This window comes from Galeopterus variegatus, unplaced genomic scaffold (assembly GCF_000696425.1).
Source record: "Galeopterus variegatus unplaced genomic scaffold, G_variegatus-3.0.2 Scaffold805, whole genome shotgun sequence".
NCBI classification, from domain to species: domain Eukaryota; kingdom Metazoa; phylum Chordata; class Mammalia; order Dermoptera; family Cynocephalidae; genus Galeopterus; species Galeopterus variegatus.
Genome location: NW_007726916.1, coordinates 376,975 through 395,789, shown reverse-complemented (window position 1 = coordinate 395,789; position 18,815 = coordinate 376,975). Strand labels below are relative to the sequence as shown.

Here is an 18,815-nt window from a genome sequence, read left to right as displayed (position 1 = left end):
ACACACAGCATCTCCCGTGTTCCAGGCAACTTATGCACATTACATCCTGATTACCTGCATTTTGTAGCAGAGGACATCAGGCCCAGAGAGACTGAGAAAGCTGCCTGAGGCTACACAGTCTGTTAGTGGCAGAAGCTGGACTCGAACCCAGTCTGATGACATAAAAATGCTTGCTCTACCATTATTATATCTCATCATAGTTGGAGAAGCTTTCATATAAAAGCTGCAAATTAATTAATTATTAATTAGGCACTCATTGTTTGCTGGGTGCAGTTTCAGGTGCTGGGGACACAGCTGTGCAGAAGATAGAGGTAGACATGGTACCCCATGGAGTTTGGGGTTGCAAACCCCATTGTTCCCAGGACAAGGCAGGCAATATGAACCAGTGAAACAGGCTGGGGGTAGAGTTGACATAGACATGTTTTCTTGGTGTATTACACATGTTAGGATAGATCTGTGCATGTATTTTTTTCTTGAAACAGGTAGGCCTCTTGGTTTAGCTTTTGCTTTTACACTTTTGCTAGAAAGATATTTCTCCACCAGGAGAAAAACAGCTGACATGTGTGATGATAAATGGTAATGGATGCTTGACTTCAGTGTGTCAGGGAGACATTAGGGTGTGGTGGGGATTGTGGCAAACAGGTGAGCCTGGAGAACACCTGCAGCAGTTAAAAGTGGGGGCTGTGTGTGGCTCCAGCTAATCATGTGCAAATGCAGGCCTAATGTTGCTCGATCATCCACTTTTTAAGAAAGAGAAAGAGAAGTTGAAACAATTTTATATATATCACGTCTCTTTAGTGCTCTTTAGTCTAGAAAACAGTTCCACAGATCTTTTGTGATTTTTCCATGACATTAAGATTTCTGAAGGGTCCATCCGATAACTTCGTATAATGTATGCTATACGAAGTTATTACGCCGGTAAGGGGATCTTAACCCTTGACTTGGTGTTGTCAGCACCACGCTCAGCCAGTGAGCGAACCGGCCATCCCTATGTGGGATCCGAACCCGGGGCCTTGGTGTTATCAGCACCGCACTCTACCAAGTGAGCCACGGGCCGGCCCAATTTTTTAAATATTTTTTAAAAGATGCCCAGTAAGGGGATCTTAACCCTTGGTGTTGTCAGCACCACGCTCTCCCAAGAGAGCTAACCGGCCATCCCTATATAGGGATCCAAACCTGTGGCCTTGGTGTTAATGACACCACACTCTCCCAAGTGAGCCGGCTCTGAGAAGTTGAAATTTTAGATTTTGAGTTAAATCTCCCAAGTTTTATATAGTTGGATCAAAGTTCGAAAAAATGTGAAGAGCAATAAAGTTTACTTGTGAACCAGATCTGGCCTGTGAGCCACCAGTTTGCAGTTGGAGAGTGCTGGGCTGGAGTCGAAGCTCTGCCACTTTCCAGCTATGAGATCATGGGCACGTCACAGCACTTCTCTGAGTCTCAGTTTCCCCCTTTGTAAAATGGGGCTTATGAAATCAATTACCTGGATGAGCTTATTTGCCACGCCTGTTTTAAACCAGTTTTTCCCCAAACCATGAGTCATGAAATTGATTTAGCAGATTGTGATCTACATCGTTTAAAAAGCAAAACAGGGCAGGATGGAAAATTATCACAGCAGGATCAGTAGGTATTGATTTGTGAAGCATATTTTAGCTATACACACATGCATGATATACATACACTTGTATTTATACACACATGTATATGTAGGTTATACTGGGTCTTCATGTAATAGGCATTTCTTATGGAATGCTGTCAAAAATGTGAAAGCCACTCTTCTAAGTGCTGTTCATGTCTGAATGCATTCACTGCTGTCAACAAATCTGAGAGGCTGGTTCTATTATCACCCCCACTTTACAGCTGAGAAAACTGAGGTTCAGAGAGGTGAAGTTCCCACACATAGTAAGACAAAGAGCTGGGATTTGACCCAATGCCCACATCTTAACCACCAGGCTGTTCTTCCTCTCCATATAGGGAGCCAAGGCAGGTCAAGGGCTTAGCCTGGTGCCTGGGACATAGTAGGTGCTTAATAAATGTTAGAAACTGGGCTTGTGACTGCAGCTCATCATTCAACCACACCAGGTGGCCAGTAGGCTCCAAGGGCAGAGGCAGAGGTGGGCTGAGTCTCTGAGGGCCCAGAACCTGTGGAGTGGGGTGGGGGCGGCGAGGGCAGAGACACCCACCTCACCTACAAACCAGAGTTCACTACATACTCATTTTGACCAAATACCTAATGGTTGAGTTTAAAATCAGCATTTGGCTGGAGATAGATTATCACTGTCCTCGAATGAACTTCTGTTTATAAAAACAAATCCCAATATTTCCCCAAGCAATTTAAACTATTATTACAAATATATTATTAAAAATTGGAACAGTCAAGATTTAAAATCGGGCAGAGGGCTCAAGCATTTCTGGCCCCGTGGGTGGCCAGATGGCTCTGAGGCCACCCACTGCCCATGCACCTCCTGCTTTGAGACTGCCATTGCGGTCACTGCAGAAGGTCACCTCATCACTAGCTCTTGGGCCTGAACACATTGTTGATGGTGCTGCAATGTCATCAGAGGAATTCTGCAGCATGGGCACAGCCAGAAGGAGACGCTCTTGGATATCCTTTCAAGGGAAGCCTTAACTATTGCTTGTTTCCTGGTCTGACTTCAAATAGCACCTGCTGGCGGCTGGGGCCATTTGCAGGTCGCACTGCCCTCTGGTGGTCACTGGTAAGCACAGCATCGTGGGGGTGAGCATGCCTTAACCGGGGTGTAAAGCCCTGTTGGAAAAATGGTCCAGCGTTTTTATTCAAATTCCCCTTTACCTGGAATGAACTACAAGACCATGAGACAACAGGGATGCATCTCAAAAACACTTTGAGTGAAAGAAGCCAGGCACCAAAGAGTACATTCTGTGTGAGTTCCTTGATGTGAAGTTCTAGATCAGGACAAACTATCTTGGTGACAGAAATGAGAAGAGCTGTGAGGAATGTGGACATAGATGGGGAAGGGGCATGAGGGAGTGAGCCTTTTGGAGGCCTGGAAACATTTTCCATCTTGCTCTGGGTGATGTAATTACACCAGTGTAATCATATGTAAAAATACATCAAGATGTAAACTTGAGATTTAAGATCTGTGCAATGAACTTTTATGTTGATTATAAAACTGGAAAACAAAAACAAAACAACCCCCAAACGACAAAACATGTTTAAATTCATGAAGGAATCCCATGGCTAGACAGCCTGCTTCCATCCTTTCCCGTCCAAACTAATCTCTCCACAGCAGCCAGGGTGATTTTGAAAATGTAAATCAGATCACACCACTCTCCTAATTAAAACTCTCTGATGCCTTTTCATCGGATTTAGAATAAATTCTAAACTCCAATAAAATCTAAAATCCAAGACCAACAGAGTCTAAACAGACCTGGCTCGGCCTTGACCTTGGACCCCATCACCTCCTGCTCCAACCTTGGCCTTGACCTCCAGCCACACTGGCCCCCTTCCTTTCCTTTGTCTCATGTGGAACATTTGTACCTCCTGCGCCTCTCCCTGGAATGCCTTCCCCAGCCTTTCTCATCACCCTGGTCTGAGCTCAAACGTCACCTCCTTAGAGGTGACCAGCCAGTCCACAGCACCCCCCATACGATTCCATATCACCCCAGTACTTTTTTCCAGACTCCAGACACTGTCTGAAGTTACTCCATACTGCGAGGAAAGCAGCCTCCGTCTTGGTGGAAACAGTGCCATGCCGTGTATGCTAAAAGTTAAAATCGCAACCAATGAAAAGATCCTCAATGTTTTACTCCCTGGACGAGCACTAGGGGCCCTTTTTGGATCCTGAATGTTTATTGTACTCATACATTATGTATGAGTCCATTTTTTGGGGGTGTAGGGCGGGTGTGCTGGCCGGTTAGTTCAGTTGGTTAGAGCATAGTGTTGTAGCACCAAGATCCCCGTACTAGCCAGAAGATCTATATTTCATGTAAAAGGATACTGCAATCTCTTTCACGAGTATGTTCTCAGGATCCCTTTCAACTTTCTGAAGTTGGCTAATGTCGGTCTCCAAGATCCACCTTCTGCTCCCCGCTGATTCGGCCCCTGCTCTCCTGATGACCTCAGGGCAGTTGGCAGAAGGGGACTTGGATTGTACCTCAGCCTGAAAGAAAGCCTGTCACTGGGGAGTGTTGTGCTGGGTCCCTGTCTTCTTGCCTGACAGGGCTGATGAGCAGCAAAGTCTGTCTCATGGTATTGATTTGCCTGCTCTGTTGGGTCCCCTCCACAGGGAAGTCAGCTCCATAAAAGACGGGAACTCATCTTCTTGTTTTCACTTCTGCATCCAGAAGTATACAAGAGCACCTGGTGAGTGGTAGACCCTCACCTAACCTGGTGGGATGGGTGGATGGATCTGTTACAACTGCTCTGAAACTTGTTAATGGGGCTTTCTCAGGTGTCCCCGACTCTCAGAGTACTGAGACCACCACTGCCTTGTGTTTGGCATTGGTGGCTCAGGGATGGCCAGAGCTTCCTGGTTACCTGATGTACAGGACAGTCTTCCTTGCTGCATCCTGCACAGCTACAGTCTTTACCCAGTGCTGTGAGGCACACAGAGAAAGGGCTACTGTTATCAAGTGGGTAAAACTATGGCTAGCACTAAGCTCCCTAGGGCCATTGACAGAGAAGTCTCTAGAACTGACATCTGACCTTTAAGATGCTCCTACACATGCATTCACAATGTTCAATAGATATCTAAGACATTCACCCACTTGTCATTTGTATCTGATTGTACCAGCTTCCTGGAGGTAGCTGCTTTTATTGATTTCCTCTGTGTCCTTTCAAAGTTTCTTTATGGAAATATGATAATATCTTTTTTATTTCTTCATTTTTACACAAAAGATGGCGTGTGCAATTGGCTTTTTTCACTTAGTAATATGTTTTGAAGATCTTTCCAAATCGATCCATAGTAAACAATCTCATTCTTTTCTACAGCTGCATAGTATTCCATGGTGTGGACATATTGATTTAACCAATCTACTAATGGATGTTTGAGTTGTTTTCATTCTTTGCCATTACAAGGTTATAGAAAATAACTGTACAGAATTTTAATACCTACATAAATATATCTGTAGATAAATTCTCAGAAGTGGAATTGCAAGGTCAAAGGATAGTGCACTTAGAAGTTGGACAGATAGTGCCAACTTTTTCTCCTTAGGAGTTGTACCAGTTTCAGCTTCCACTAGCAATGCATGAAGGGTCCCACAGCTCCACCTGTACTGTGAGTCCTGAAACTTTCAGATAATTGTCAACCTGATGTGGAAAATGGTATCCCAATGCATTTTCATTTCTCTTATTATGAGTGAGGTTGAGCATCTTCATATAAGTTGAAAAGTTATTTCTTGAAGTATAAAATTTCTGTTCATAGCCTCTGACCATTTTTAATTTGGTTGTTGACCTGTGGTAGATTTCTAAGAGCTCTTTATGTATTAGGGACATTAACTCTTGCTCTTAGCTGTGATCTGAATTTCAAATTGACTTTTGTCTCTGCTTACGTTATTTAAAAAAAAATTTTTAAAGGTGGTCAAATTGATCAATTTTTTCTTTGCAAAGACCATGTCTTCTTCATATCTGGTCTGTTGTCCCTGGGACACTGCCTAATGCATATTCGGTGCTCAATTAATATTTGATGAAGAAATGCTCTGTTCCAGTTGTTGGTGACGTGAATGACTGATTTCCTGAGTAGAAATCAAAGCCCATGTGATATGGTAAAACTAAGAATAATACTACTTATAATGTGCCATATAATTTGAGATGTTTTTGGCTGCAGATAACTCAGGAAGAAGCAACTTTAAATCATAAGGACAATTACTAACTCACACAATAAATCTAATCTGATTATCTTTCCTAGGCAGTTATCCTTTTAAGAATTAAGCAATGCTTTACCAATGGAAAACTGTGTTGGATTACTCCCTCCACAGCTTCTACTCTAAGAATGTCAGTTATTACCTATAAATGAAGCCAAACGAAAGGAAGCAGAGTCTAGGAATGGAGAGAAGGAGACTAAAATTTAAAGACATGTCCTGAATTCTACATTTGGGGGAGGTCTGAAGTCACACATTCCTGAACCTTTCAGTCAAGTAAGCCAATGAGTTCTGTGTTGTTTTGTTTGTTTAAGCCACTTTGATTGTGTTTCTGTCATTTGCAATGGATAAAATCTCAGTGGTAGCTCTCTGACTTCTAAATCCCTTGTATAGGCAAACCCCTTCATCCCAGACACCAAAGCGGGACTTCTATGGGCCTCTATCCTTCTGCTGGGCTGCTCAGGACGTTCTGAAGTCATGCTTGGACTTCTGAGAAGCAAAGGGGTTATGTATGTGAGTCCTGAATAGTCCAGTTACTCGGCTTCTAAGAGCATTCTGGAGAGCAGCAGGCACTGCTGGGGAAATAGTGAAGATGGGTATCCTGGGACCACAGAATCTCAGTCATCCATCCATCCATCATCCATCAATCCATCCACACATCCATCACGTCTATCCAGCCAGCTAGCCATCTATCCATCCGCCCATTCATCCACCATCCATCCACCCATCCATTCACCACCTGTTCATCCATCTACCACCATCCATCCACCCACCATCCATTCATCTACTCACCTACCTATCCATCCAACATTCATTAAGTGTCATCTCTGTGATGGGCACTAAGTATACAGAAATGAGAAAGACACTATCCTTGCCCCCCAACAGCTGAGAGTCATCCAGAATTTAAGATAAAATGCTTACCAGAGAGTCTGTGGACTGTCAGCTTCTGTCAGAACCAACCTTCAACATTTAGTCATCACAAGAGAAAAGTAGTTGATCGCCTAGGTAGTTTAATTTCAGGGTTAAGGGTAAGAAAGTCCATGTTTCACCCCAAACCTCTTCCTGTGTGCATGGCTGAAATTCTATTATTTGTGTTTCTCCTGGAAGCCTATTAAAAGAAAAATCCATTTTTATAAGTAACTTACTCTTTGTTTGACTCTATAAAGAGTTTTCCCTGATAGCAGGTTTTGAGGATGGCAGGAAGGGAGGGATGGATAGATCGTGACTACAAGTGGGTGCCTGTGTGGCAGGAGTGCTGAGCGATGAGGAGACAGAGGGGTCCAGGGGTATTCACCCCACTGACTTCCAGGGAGGCTCTTTCTCCACTCCAGCCAGAAACCAACTCACCCAGTAAAACTCCTCTGCCCATTCTAAAAGAAACCCAAGCTGGCAGATAATAGTGAGTCTGACCCATATATCTCAGGCAACATTGGGGATTCTTCACCCCCATCTCACTGTCTAACCATCACACTTCACTTACAGTTAACTGCCCATACACCTAACCATGACACCATTCTCACGTCCACATGTTCAACCTTCAGAGCATTATTATCAACCACCCATCAGCCATCAGTCATTCCATCCATTTACCCATCTGCTGTGGATTGAATTGTGTCCCCCAAAGTTCATATATTGGAAGCTTAAATCCCCACTTCCCATCCTCATCATTTGATGAGGGTGGGAAATCCTATTATGTAATTGAAAGGTGGGGCCTTGAAGAGCTGATTACATTGTAGGACTGTGCGGTAGTGAATGGATTAATAGTGGTGGGCAGGGGCGTGGTTCTGAGGGCTTTAAAAGAAGAGTGCATGAGAGGTCAGTCTCTCTCTCTGCTATTTCTGCCATGTGAGACCCCTGGGTAACTGTTACCACCACCAAGACCCTCACCAGATGTGTTCCCTCCACTGTGGACTTCCCAGCCTCTGAAGCTGTGATCAGTAAAATTTGTTTTCTTTATAAGTCACCCATTTCAGGTATTTTGTTTTAAGTAGCAGAAATGGACTAATACACCTGCCAAACAACCACCCACTCACCTGTCCATTCACTCACCCATCTATCTATCCACATTTCCATAAAACCACCCAGGCCTTCACTCCCTCAAACAATCATCCATCCATGCATCTCACCACACAACCATTTGGTCATCCATGCAGTGATCTGTCTAATCATCTGTCTACTCATCCAGGCACCCACCATCCATCTAGCCATCCCAACATAGTTAACCACCCATTTATATGCCCATCCTCCAGTCACCCAACTACCCACCCACCCGCCAATTGCTCAACCATCCATTCACCTTACCACCCACCCACTTAACCATCCATTCATCCAAATGGTATTTACCCATCCAATTATCCATCTGACTGATTCCAGTTATACCTCCATCCTTCTTCTATCTCATCTACAATGGGATTCTACTTTGTTTCGGGCTCTGTGCCTGATTCTGTGGGTACAGAGATGAAACCAATAGTACCCACCCCCTAGGGAACTCAGAGTGCAGTGGGGGAGTCTATTCCACCCTTGGCAATGGCTTTCTAATTATCAGATCTTCTAGCTCTAAGACTCCAGTTGCTGAGTCATCTCCCATATCCACTGACATCGACATCAGCCACACAGTATCCCTGGATTTCACCAACAGTGATAGAGGCAGGAGCCTGTGTTTCTGCATAGCTAATTATCAGATCTTCTAGCTCTAAGACTCCAGTTGCTGAGTCATCTCCCATATCCACTGACGTCGACATCAGCCACACAGTATCCCTGGATTTCACCAACAGTGATAGAGGCAGGAGCCTGTGTTTCTGCTTAGGATCCGATCACATGGACCCGGGTCATGCTTGGTCCTCTATGGGCAGCAACAGTGCTCAAGGTGTCCTCAGAACTTCTCCAGCTGTCCCTTCCTTCCCCTTACGCTGGACTCATTTCTCATCCACTGGAAAATGAAGCCCTGTCTTTGGAATGAAGGTCACTTTTATTTTCCAGCCCAACCCCCACTTCCCCCAGTTCTTTTAGTAATAGCTCACTGCTTTTTTCCTTTGGGGGACCAGCTCCCCCCATCTTTCTATACTTGAGAGAATACAACCCTAAATTCAGCTCCATGGGTAGCCCAAGTCTCAGGTTTGGTCAGGAGGGCACAGTCCTGGGGCTTTTGCCAGAACCACGGTGAAGGAGGCTCTCTCTTTCTGCCTGTGTGCTTTCGATGAAAGATTCTTGAAGCATCTTTGGCACAACAGGCACGAGCCTGCCTGAGCATTAAGGCCACACAGGACAAAGCCATCCGGTCACCTGGATTCAGCTGTGCCTGAAGACAGTAGCACCTAAAGCTCCTGAAGACTCTCTTTCCCTCCCTCCCTTCCTCCCTCTCTCTGCTTAAGCCCGTTTGAGTTGGTTTTTATTCTTTTGCAAATGAAAAGGTCCAGAAAAAGACCAACATAACTGGAAGCCTTAAGAGTAGTAATAAAGAAACTAACCCTACCCCACTTCAAAATGTAAACGTGGTTTTATTTAATGCCTTTTATCCATCACCAAGTATCGTTTCCTTCCCAGTGTCCCCCTCTTCCTTCCCAGTGTCCCCCTCTTCCTAGAAAACAAGATGGCAGCATAAGGCACGTGCAGTGTCCACATGATGTCAGGTAGGGTCTTTAAAAACAAAAATAAGCAATAGTCTTCCCAACAGCCCCAAATCGCCTCCCTCACTAATGTTCGAAGAATGATTGTCCCCCCAAAGCACAACCTGGAGAAGAGAGTGCTTAAATTAGAACTGTGAACCACCCCACATGCCAGTTTAAAAAACCAAACCAAACCAACGACTAAGAAAACCAACAACACAGGTACAAGAGCATAATACCGGAGTAATGAGATTAGTCCATAAAAAAAAAAAAAAAAAAAAAAAAAAAAAAGAACCCGTCCCCTCCTCATCACCAGCCCTCCCCCAAATCAGTAATTCCTTGCTTTTGTTCTGTGAGTCTTGTAGAAAAGTCTGGACTCTGAGACAGCTCTTTTCCCCAAAGTCACATATTCTAAAGCCAATGTTGGGTACTTTGCTTCACAGGACCCTCGTGTGGACTGGAAGCACAGCTTCTGAGCTGGTCACTGGTCATGCCCTCTCAGCCGTAAGGACCTGCCTGATGTCCAGCGTCTGGGTCTCTGGAGTTCTCAGTGGGGAGGCGGGGAAGGCGAGGGGGCCTGGGTGGAGGGTGACGCCGCCGATTCTGCTATAAATACTCCAGCTCCAGGGCGTGCCTCAGCGCCTCCAGGTCAGCGTGGCAGGATATCCGCCAGAAAGGCATGTTGTGCTGGAACACAGAAAAGCCGCGAGGTCATGCCCTGCTCTGGGTCCCACACCCAAGGGCCATGTGAGAGGTCAACCCAAGTCAGTCTAGCGTGCGGGGATTTCCCAAACAGTGAGGCACATAAGGTTGTTGGCAGACCCGTAACTGGCCAGTACCCACCAGTATGGCCAGACCATTCCTGGTCACCCAGAGCCTGTTCTGCTGGGCTCACCCCGCACTGCCAGAGTGTTCACTGTTTGACACTCTCCCCTCTGGTGGTGCCAGCATGGTCCTAGGCAATGCATTGACACGGTATTAAATCATGCAGCGAGAAAGCTATTTCTTTTCAAAATTTTGTTCTCAATCCTGCTACTTCAAGAATAAAGTCTCTGTACCGTGTAGCTGCCAAAACAAACAAACAAACAAACAAAAAAAAAACAAGAAAGTCTCAGCTAGGGGCTAATGTGTCTTTAACTCTGTCCCCAGACTTGCTCTTCTCCATGTGGGCAGGCAGAGCTGGCCCCAGAGTCCTGGCTGGCCATGCTATCTAGCTAGAACAGGGTGACGTTTGTTTGCTTTCTCTGTAGCTTTTGTTTTTATCTTTTCCCGCTCTTTTACAGCTGGTGATGCTTGCTCTATGTTATTGTCGTGATATCAAGTTTTCAATTTTAAATAAAAGTGAGTTGATGGAAAGGAAAACAATAAATACATAGAAGTATGGGTGGTACATGGATATAACAAAAATCATGACTGGTGTAGAAAGTGGTATGTTGAGTATGGCAAGAAATCAGAAATGTGGAGGGAAAAATTTGTGAGACACTGCTCCAGGGCGATGGATAAAGGCCAGAGCGCCCTGTGCAGAGCTCTGCTCCACCATCGCCAGCTTAACAAAAATCATGACTGGTGTAGAAAGTGGTATGTTGAGTATGGCAAGAAATCAGAAATGTTGAGAGAAAAATTTGTGAGACACTGCTCCAGGGCGATGGATAAAGGCCAGAGCGCCCTGTGCAGAGCTCTGCTCCACCATCGCCAGCCGGGTGATGCGAGGCGGTGTGCTCTGCTGCTTGTCTGTAAAATGGGGATAACACTTGCTGCATACAATTGTTGTGGTATATTCACGGTTCCTGGCACATACTAAGTGCTTGATAAGTATTAGCTGCTATTATGATTATGTGCATAAGGACATATCTAGATAAATAAAGGACAAAGTCAGGAAGGATGCAGGACAAATTGTGTGTATGTGTGTGTGTGTGCGCGCGCGCGTGCATGCATGTATGTGGAGGATGAATTTTGGGGGTTCTTCAGTAGTTTAAAAAATAATAAATAAGACTAATTCATGAAGAATTGGAAAAAATCATTAAGGCAGGTGTAAAGGAAATGTCATGGGAGCCAGCAAGAGGAAGTGGCCTCTTTTTTGGTGGCAGTGATTAGGATGGGGGTGTCCAGAGGAGATGGGGTGCATGGGAACTGAGCCTTAAAAGATGAATGGGGTGGCAGGTTGCTGAAGGGAAGGGTGTCCTTGGCAGGGTGTCCCTGTGCGAGCAAAGAAGCAGACACAAGGATGCAAGAGGCAAGGTGACACGGGAACACCATCATGCAGAGTGGTTGTGGCATGAGCATGCATATGTGTGCATTATTTTCCCTTCCTTTCAGTAAAGTTTTTTTTTGGGGGAGCAGCTGGCTGGTATGGGGATCCCTTCCTATCTGGATGTCGTCATGTTAGCATGTGATGCCTGGAGCTGTGGCAGCTATTTTGAGATCACAAGGCAACAAGTCAGAAAATAAAAAGCCAAAGATGGTTAGGTTAGCAGGATAGAGCAAGATGATGAAAGGAGGGGGCTGGCTGGCTTGCTCAGCTGGTTAAAGCATGGTGTTGATAACACCAAGGTCAAGGGTTTGGATCCCTGTACCGGCCTGCAGTTAAAAAAAAAAAGAGAGATGGAAGGAGATGCTTGGTGAATTTTTGACCCATGGAACCAACCCACAGTCCACCTAGCTTCTGATATTGTTAGGTGTGCAAGTGTTTAAGTCATCATACATGGGTTTTCTGCTCCCTGCAGCTGAGAGATACTGAGCCTCCTCAAGACAGTCACTGGCTTTATTTACCACGTTAACAGATGGTGCTGGATGAATACATGGATGCCGGGAGTTGCTTTGGTAGTTCTGCTGCCTGTAAGGTTTTATGCCCACAGTTTAGAAACTATACGGGTGTCCTTTGGATTCCTGCAACACACCAAGCCCTCTCCCGCCTCTGAGACTCTGCACTTACTACTCTGCCGGCTCTTTACACAATTGTTCGTCTTCACCTTTCTGGTCTGTGGTAGGCAGAATAATAGCCCCCCAAACTGTCCACATGTTAATCCCCAGAACCTGTGAATACGTGACCTCACATGACAAAGGGACTGTGCGGATGTGACTAAGTGAAGGATCCTGAGATGGGGAGATTATCACGGGGGCAGGGACTCTTTCTGACTGTTCACTGCTGTGACCCCAGTGGGGTCTTCCGCACAGGTGGCACACACTCATGGGTTTCATTGGAGGCACAGATAATAAACCCATAGATGAGGAATAAACAAGATAATTTCAGCTCCTGGCAAGTGCTATGAAGGAAATAGAACAAGGGATTGGATAGAAAGCGGTGTGTGTGTGTGTGTGTGTGTGTGTGTGCGCGCGCGTGTGTACTTTTGATAGCTGGGTCAGAAAAGGCCTCTCTATGGGAGTGACATTTAAGCAGACCCCAGAGGATGGGAAAGAGGGAGCCGTGCAAAGATGTAGGGGAAGGTAGAAGACACAGCGAGTGTCTTGAGCTTGAGCTTGGATTGTCATGTTCATTGCCACATTGCATGGCCCCTGGCACATAGCAGGTGCTCAAGAAATATTCGTGGAAGCAATGAAAAGAGGAAGAGAAAGAGGAAAAATGGGGGCACATTTGTCAAGCAAAGTCCTCTATGAACACCTCTTTTCTCTTTTGTTCTGTAGCTTCTAAACGATTTCCAGCTCAAGGAAAGCCAAAAACTGTCTGGCACGGGTAACAGATGCCATCTCTTTAACGCCTTCTAGTTGCCCCAGCTCCCCCACCTGTCCTCGTCCCTCCAAGCCTTCCTTTCCCTGCGAAGATGGATTCTGGTTGCCACCTGGCCAATCCTGTCCCCTTTTAAAGAGTGTAATTCATTTTTCTGGGGGAGAATGAGCGGAGGTGGAAGAGAATGTCTCAGCTGCCTCCATCCCAGGCTTGATGGCTCGAGAGCGCCAGTAGATCGATCACTTGTGGAGAGGTGGAGACAAATGACCCACTGAAATGGAGATATTAACAACACTGTCAGCAGGGACAGTCAGAGCCCCTTGTCCTTTCGCCATATTTCACACTGCTCAGGTGGCTGGCAGCCTGGGCTAATGACTGCCGTTCATCAGGCTGGGAGAGCTGCTGGTGGACAGCGTTTCTCACTAATGGGCTGTGCTTCTGCCTCAGATGTTGGCAGAGGGATTTTTAGGGGAGTTTGGAGTGTGGGGGCGTGTGTCTAGCCTTCCTCGGTGGACTCTGCTCTTGTCTGACTAGCTCAGGGGTGTGAACTGACAGTGTTTGAAACTCGTAAGTCTGCCCCTCCTTTGCAGGCATTTGGAGCAAGGCACATGTAGATTTGCATGTACCAGCTTGTAATTAACCTCTCTGAGTCTCAAATCCACCCTCTATACAATGGGGCATAATGACACCCACTTTACAGGGGTTTTCTTGAATTAAAGAAAATGATGATGTCAGTAATAAAGAGTAGTGCTTAAGGGAATGCAGTTAGGTTGCACCCCTGGGTACCAGTCACAGCCCTGCCACATGCCAGCTGTGACTGAGACTGACCCCCAACATCCATTTTCCCTTCTCTCAGAAGGAGCTCCCCTTTTTTATGGTGTATCTTCTAGGGCACCAGTTCTATAACTCCCCCTTTTTGGCTGGGCACATGGTGTCTGGGAATAAAGGCTGCGTCTTCCAGCTACCTGTGTCCAAGGTGTGATCATGTGGTAAAAATCTAGCCAATGGATCTGAGCAGCAGCGATGTCTGCCAATATCAGGCTGTTCCCCTTTCTGGGGGCTGCAATGTGGGTGTGAGGTGGTGGGGGTCATCTTGGACTTTGTGGAAGGAGCAGCACCTGGCACTGGCAGAGACACAAGACAGAAAGGGCCTGGGCCCTGATGCTGTCACAGCCACCCGGGCAGTGGACAGGTATTTCCAGGAGAGAGAAAGTAACCTGTCTGTCATGTAGGGTGCGGTCTGGCCTCACTGACAACGCACACCACGCTCCATGGAGCCTAGACAGCAGCGGCCCTGCTGAGACCCCCACTGGCCCAGCCCCTACTAGGGGCCACCCCCACCCACACCCTCCGCCCCGTCTCTGCAACGTGCTTCTCCCATGGGCTTTGAGCAAACAAGAGTATTGGGTGAGTCTTCCTGCTATGTGTGAACTAGAACATCTTCCTCACTGGCTTGCCAGGAGCAGGGCCCCCTGTGGGCTTCTAAAGGCGGGTTTATGCTCTTCTCTCTCTTCCCAGCCCCGGAGAGGAATTACAACAGAGCTTGGGCAACTGCAAGCTCCCCACGTGCATATCCTCAGCAGCCGGTGAGGCAGGTCCTTTGACTATTCTCATCCAACAGATAAGGAAGGGCAGCTCCGAAAGGGGGTGTCATCTGCCAAAGGCCACTCAGCCCTGAGGATGCAGGGCAAAATGCGCTCCCCTGGTCTCATGTTTCTTCAGGAGCAGGTCTGGCACTAGGGTAAGGCAAGGCAGGCAGCTGGGACACAGAATGTAAGGAGGCACCTCCCTGTCCTCACCCTCCCCTGGCCCTGTACTGGAGGATCAGCTGGAGACCAGCAGTTCTCAAAGGAGGAAAAGCCTGCCCCCTAGGGGTCACTGTGGAAATTTCTAGAGGCATGAGTTTTGACTGTCACAATGATTTGGGGGGCACTGCAGATGGGGGCAGGTGTCGCACACACATTCCACCTGCATAATTTCCAAATGTCCTGCCAGACAGCCAAGTAAGGACAAAGCTGTTCATAATAGTTGGTGCCTGGACTCAACTCCATTTCACATTTTGCATATAAAAACAGAGTATCTCGGGCCGGCCTGTGGCTCACTCGGGAGAGTGCGGTGCTGATAACACCAAGGCCACGGGTTCGGATCCCATATAGGGATGGCCGGTTTGCTCACTGGCTGAGCGTGGTGCTGACAACACCAAGCCAAGGGTTAAGATCCCCTTACCGGTCATCTTTAAAAAAAATAAATAAATAAAAATAAAAACAGAATATCTTGTGCATGCTTTTAATGAAACCTGAATTTTTCAGGGGTGCAACTACTGTGTAAATCAAGGGATGTTTGTATTTTATTTTATGTATTTTTTGGCAGCTGGTGTATTTTGTTTTATTCGGAACCTTCCCATGAGTTCCTCAGCAGTTCTGAGAAAGTGCGTTACCAGCCGCAGCAGCTCACGTGGTATAGGAACAGTTGCGACCACACATCTGTGTCCACCTGTGTTTGTACATCCACAGTGGTGGCACGTGTGGGTGTGAGCACTGGGATTTTGTGCCCAAACATTTACACATTGAAGCACATGTTATTTTGAGTATAAGTGACTTTCCCTTTATTCCTCCTTGACAGTAACGTTAGATACTAATCTTTTGGACATTAAGATTGTAAGTAGGTTATGTTATTCATGAATATTTCATTTCAGGATAGTAGAAGGGGCATTTCAAAACATCTGCTACATTGCCCTAGCAAACCCCGTCCGATCAGTGAGAAAGGAGGCGTGAGGCTGTGGCTGCTCCATGGATCTGTCATTCTCCAGGTGAGAACCAGAGGCAGGTCTGGGGTGTCTGGGGCCACAGACCTAAGCTGTGTTCTCCAGTCTGACTTTTATTTTAATCCCTGCCACATGCTTAGGAGAGAGTTCTCAGGTCTGAACTTGGAAGAGGAGAGAGGGGCTCTAGAAGCCCCCTTCAATCCTGGCAGGGAAGTGTGCTGTAAGGCCAGGTAGTCTGACTGCACAGATTGTCCTCTCGGCCTGGCCAGTGTTTCTAGAACACCAGTAACTCACACAACAATTCATGTGACAATCCATGTGATTTGCTGTCACTGTTTTGGCCATATCCTTGTGTATCACCTTCATTACTATTATCTACTTAATTTTTTTCTTCTAAATTAATTTTTTTTTTTTAAATAATTTTTTTTTTTTTTTGGCTGCTGGCTGGTATGGGGATCTGTGCCCGTGACCTTGGTGTTATAATACTCTGCTGTATCCAACTGAGCTAACTGGCTGGACCCAGGAAATATGCTTTAAATGAAAGTGCTCAGAATAAAAAGCTGAGTCCTACCCATGTCTCCAGGTACCTCCCTGACCTCACCTCCCACCACATCCCTGTCATGTGACTCTCCATTTTAGGCAACACTGGCTCCAGTCTTCAGACTTTTGAACTTCTTGGTTGCTTTTGGAATCCCCTCCCTCTGATATCCACTTGGCTCACTCCCTCTCCTCCTCCTGTCTTTGCCCAGATGTCACCTCTCAGACAGCCTGCCTTGATTACTACCTACGCCTGCAACCTGCCCCCATGCCCAGAAATCTCTCTGTTCCCATTCGCTGCTTAATTTAATTTTTCTTCCAAGCTCTTGTCGTCACCTGAGTTACATGTTCTTTGCCTGTCCCCAGGCTGTGAGCTGGGTGAGGGGAGAGGGCAGGGACCTGTCCTGCTCACTGCTCAGTGCCTAGGACAGTGGCTAGCACACAGTAGGTGCTCAGCTCACAGAGCTTACACACTAGCTGGAGAGTCTGTGATTAAGCAACCAGTCTCAGAGTCATTGCTTCATGACATGAGAGGACAGTGTCCTGAAGAAAGAATATGTGCAGCTCAGGGAAGGAGTCACAGGTCGGCCGACCCAGCTGGAAGGATCGGGTGGGGGTGGGTCAGGGAGCTCTTCCTTCCAGAAGTGTTGCTGAGGCTGAGGCCTAGAGATGGGTCTGTATGAGCTGGAAAAGGGGAGGAGCCTTCCAGGTGGAGGGAACAGTGTATGCAAAGCCCTTCAAGCTCCCCTCTCCTGAGCCCCTCTCTCTCAGGGCCATTGGGGCCATCCCCCTTCTTCTGGGTTTAATCTGCTGAGACCCTAAATATTTTTGCATTTCCTTGGGATTTGTTGCCAGGGAGGGAAAGGGGAAACCAGGTCCCCCAAATTAAGCTCTGTGACATTAACAATCCACTTCCCAGGCCTCTGGGTGGGGGGTGGCAAGCTCTCTGGGGCACTGTTGACAGGTCCAGACCCAGGACTTTGGCAGCTGTTTCTTTTCCAAGAGCAGAGCTGCGGCCACCAGAACCCCCTGCCCATTCCTCATGGGCCTGAGATCACAAATGTGGGATTTTCTTTTTCATTAGCTTAATGCTGTCTTTATTAACTGGGAAGGGTTCCTGGAACATATGATCAGCGGGTATTACAGAAAACACACCCACGTGCACCAGTCCCCCCACCAGCTTGCCCTGACGGAGCATCTCTGGGCTCCTGAGCAGTTGTCCCAGAAACAATCCAGGGCTACCAGGGGTGGCAGCCAAAAGCATGGAGGGGGATTTGCAGAAGGAAATTACTCAGGATGCTTCTGCAATTTGCAAGTGGGAATGGACTGGCGAGCAAAGAGCCTGGGAAGGAGAGGACCCAGCCAGCTGTGGGGTGGTGGAGGAAGTCCAGGGAAGGAGCCCTGGAAAGCCACGAGGTGGGCTTCACAGAGCAGGACAGAGTGCTCAAGGCATGGGAGAAGAACGCACCTTTTTCGCTCCCTGCTCCTCTTCGACACCATCTCCGATCACGATGTAGACGGCTTTTCGGCCGAATCTCTGCATTATCCTCTCGAAGCAGCTCTCCTTCCCTGCACACACGAGGAAGCAAAGAAGAAAAAGAGCTTGTGAGGACCAGGATTGTGGTGAATAATAATAACTAATTAAGTTTGCTGTGTGCACCGTCCTTGCAAGATCCACGTATTTGTCATTTCATCCTTAAGCATTCTGAGTGCAGAGCATCCTGGAGACACAAAGAGGTTCAGGAGCTTGCCCAGGGTGACAGAGCAGGACGAGGCAGTACAGGGGTGAAAGCAGGCTCGGGAGTCTATGCAGCTGTGTGACGTAGGAGGGATGCTGGTGATGGCTGCACAATGACGTGAATGTACTTAACGCCACCGCGCTGTCCACTTAGGACTGGCTCAGATGGTAAAAATTTTAAGTTATTTTACCACAATTAAAAAAAAATTTAAAAGGAAGTTCTAAATAAACCTGCAAGGGCACAGGATGCTGGTGATGGCTGCACAATGACGTGAATGTACTTAACGCCACCGCGCTGTCCACTTAAGACTGGCTCAGATGGTAAAAATTTTAAGTTATTTTACCACAATTAAAAAAAAATTTAAAAGGAAGTTCTAAATAAACCTGCAAGGGCACTCGGGCTAGCACTAAATTGAGACACTTTCCTTGAAAGAGAACTTAAAAGGACAATGATTTTCTCTCTCTGTGGTTAAGGTTAGATTAAAGGTTATTTGATGCCAAGGTTATTTGACATACCACCTGAATGTACCATGTTGTGGTGGGAGATGTTCTCCTCTACTTCCTTAGTGATAGAATTCCATGAATTTTAGCTGGGCTCACAGTCACTCAGCTATGGACTACCTTTCCTAGCTTCCCTTGCAGCTA

At 46.7% G+C, this 18,815-nt stretch overlaps 1 protein-coding gene across 3 annotated transcripts in view; it reads right to left on the bottom strand.

Annotated features, from left to right (window-relative positions):
- Positions 1-9,318: 9,318 nt before the first annotated feature.
- Positions 9,319-18,815, bottom strand: part of EYA2 (EYA transcriptional coactivator and phosphatase 2) — a 200,996-nt gene continuing 191,499 nt past the window's right edge. For 2 of the 3 annotated variants that reach the window (XM_008572544.1, XM_008572547.1), the window contains 2 exons: positions 17,901-18,001; positions 9,319-10,133 (listed from right to left, as the gene is read on the bottom strand). In XM_008572544.1, the coding sequence (XP_008570766.1) occupies positions 10,053-10,133; positions 17,901-18,001 (182 nt within the window). In that variant the 3' untranslated portion in view covers positions 9,319-10,052. The remainder of the gene's footprint in view (positions 10,134-17,900; positions 18,002-18,815) is intronic. The other variant, XM_008572546.1, reaches the window with a different exon arrangement.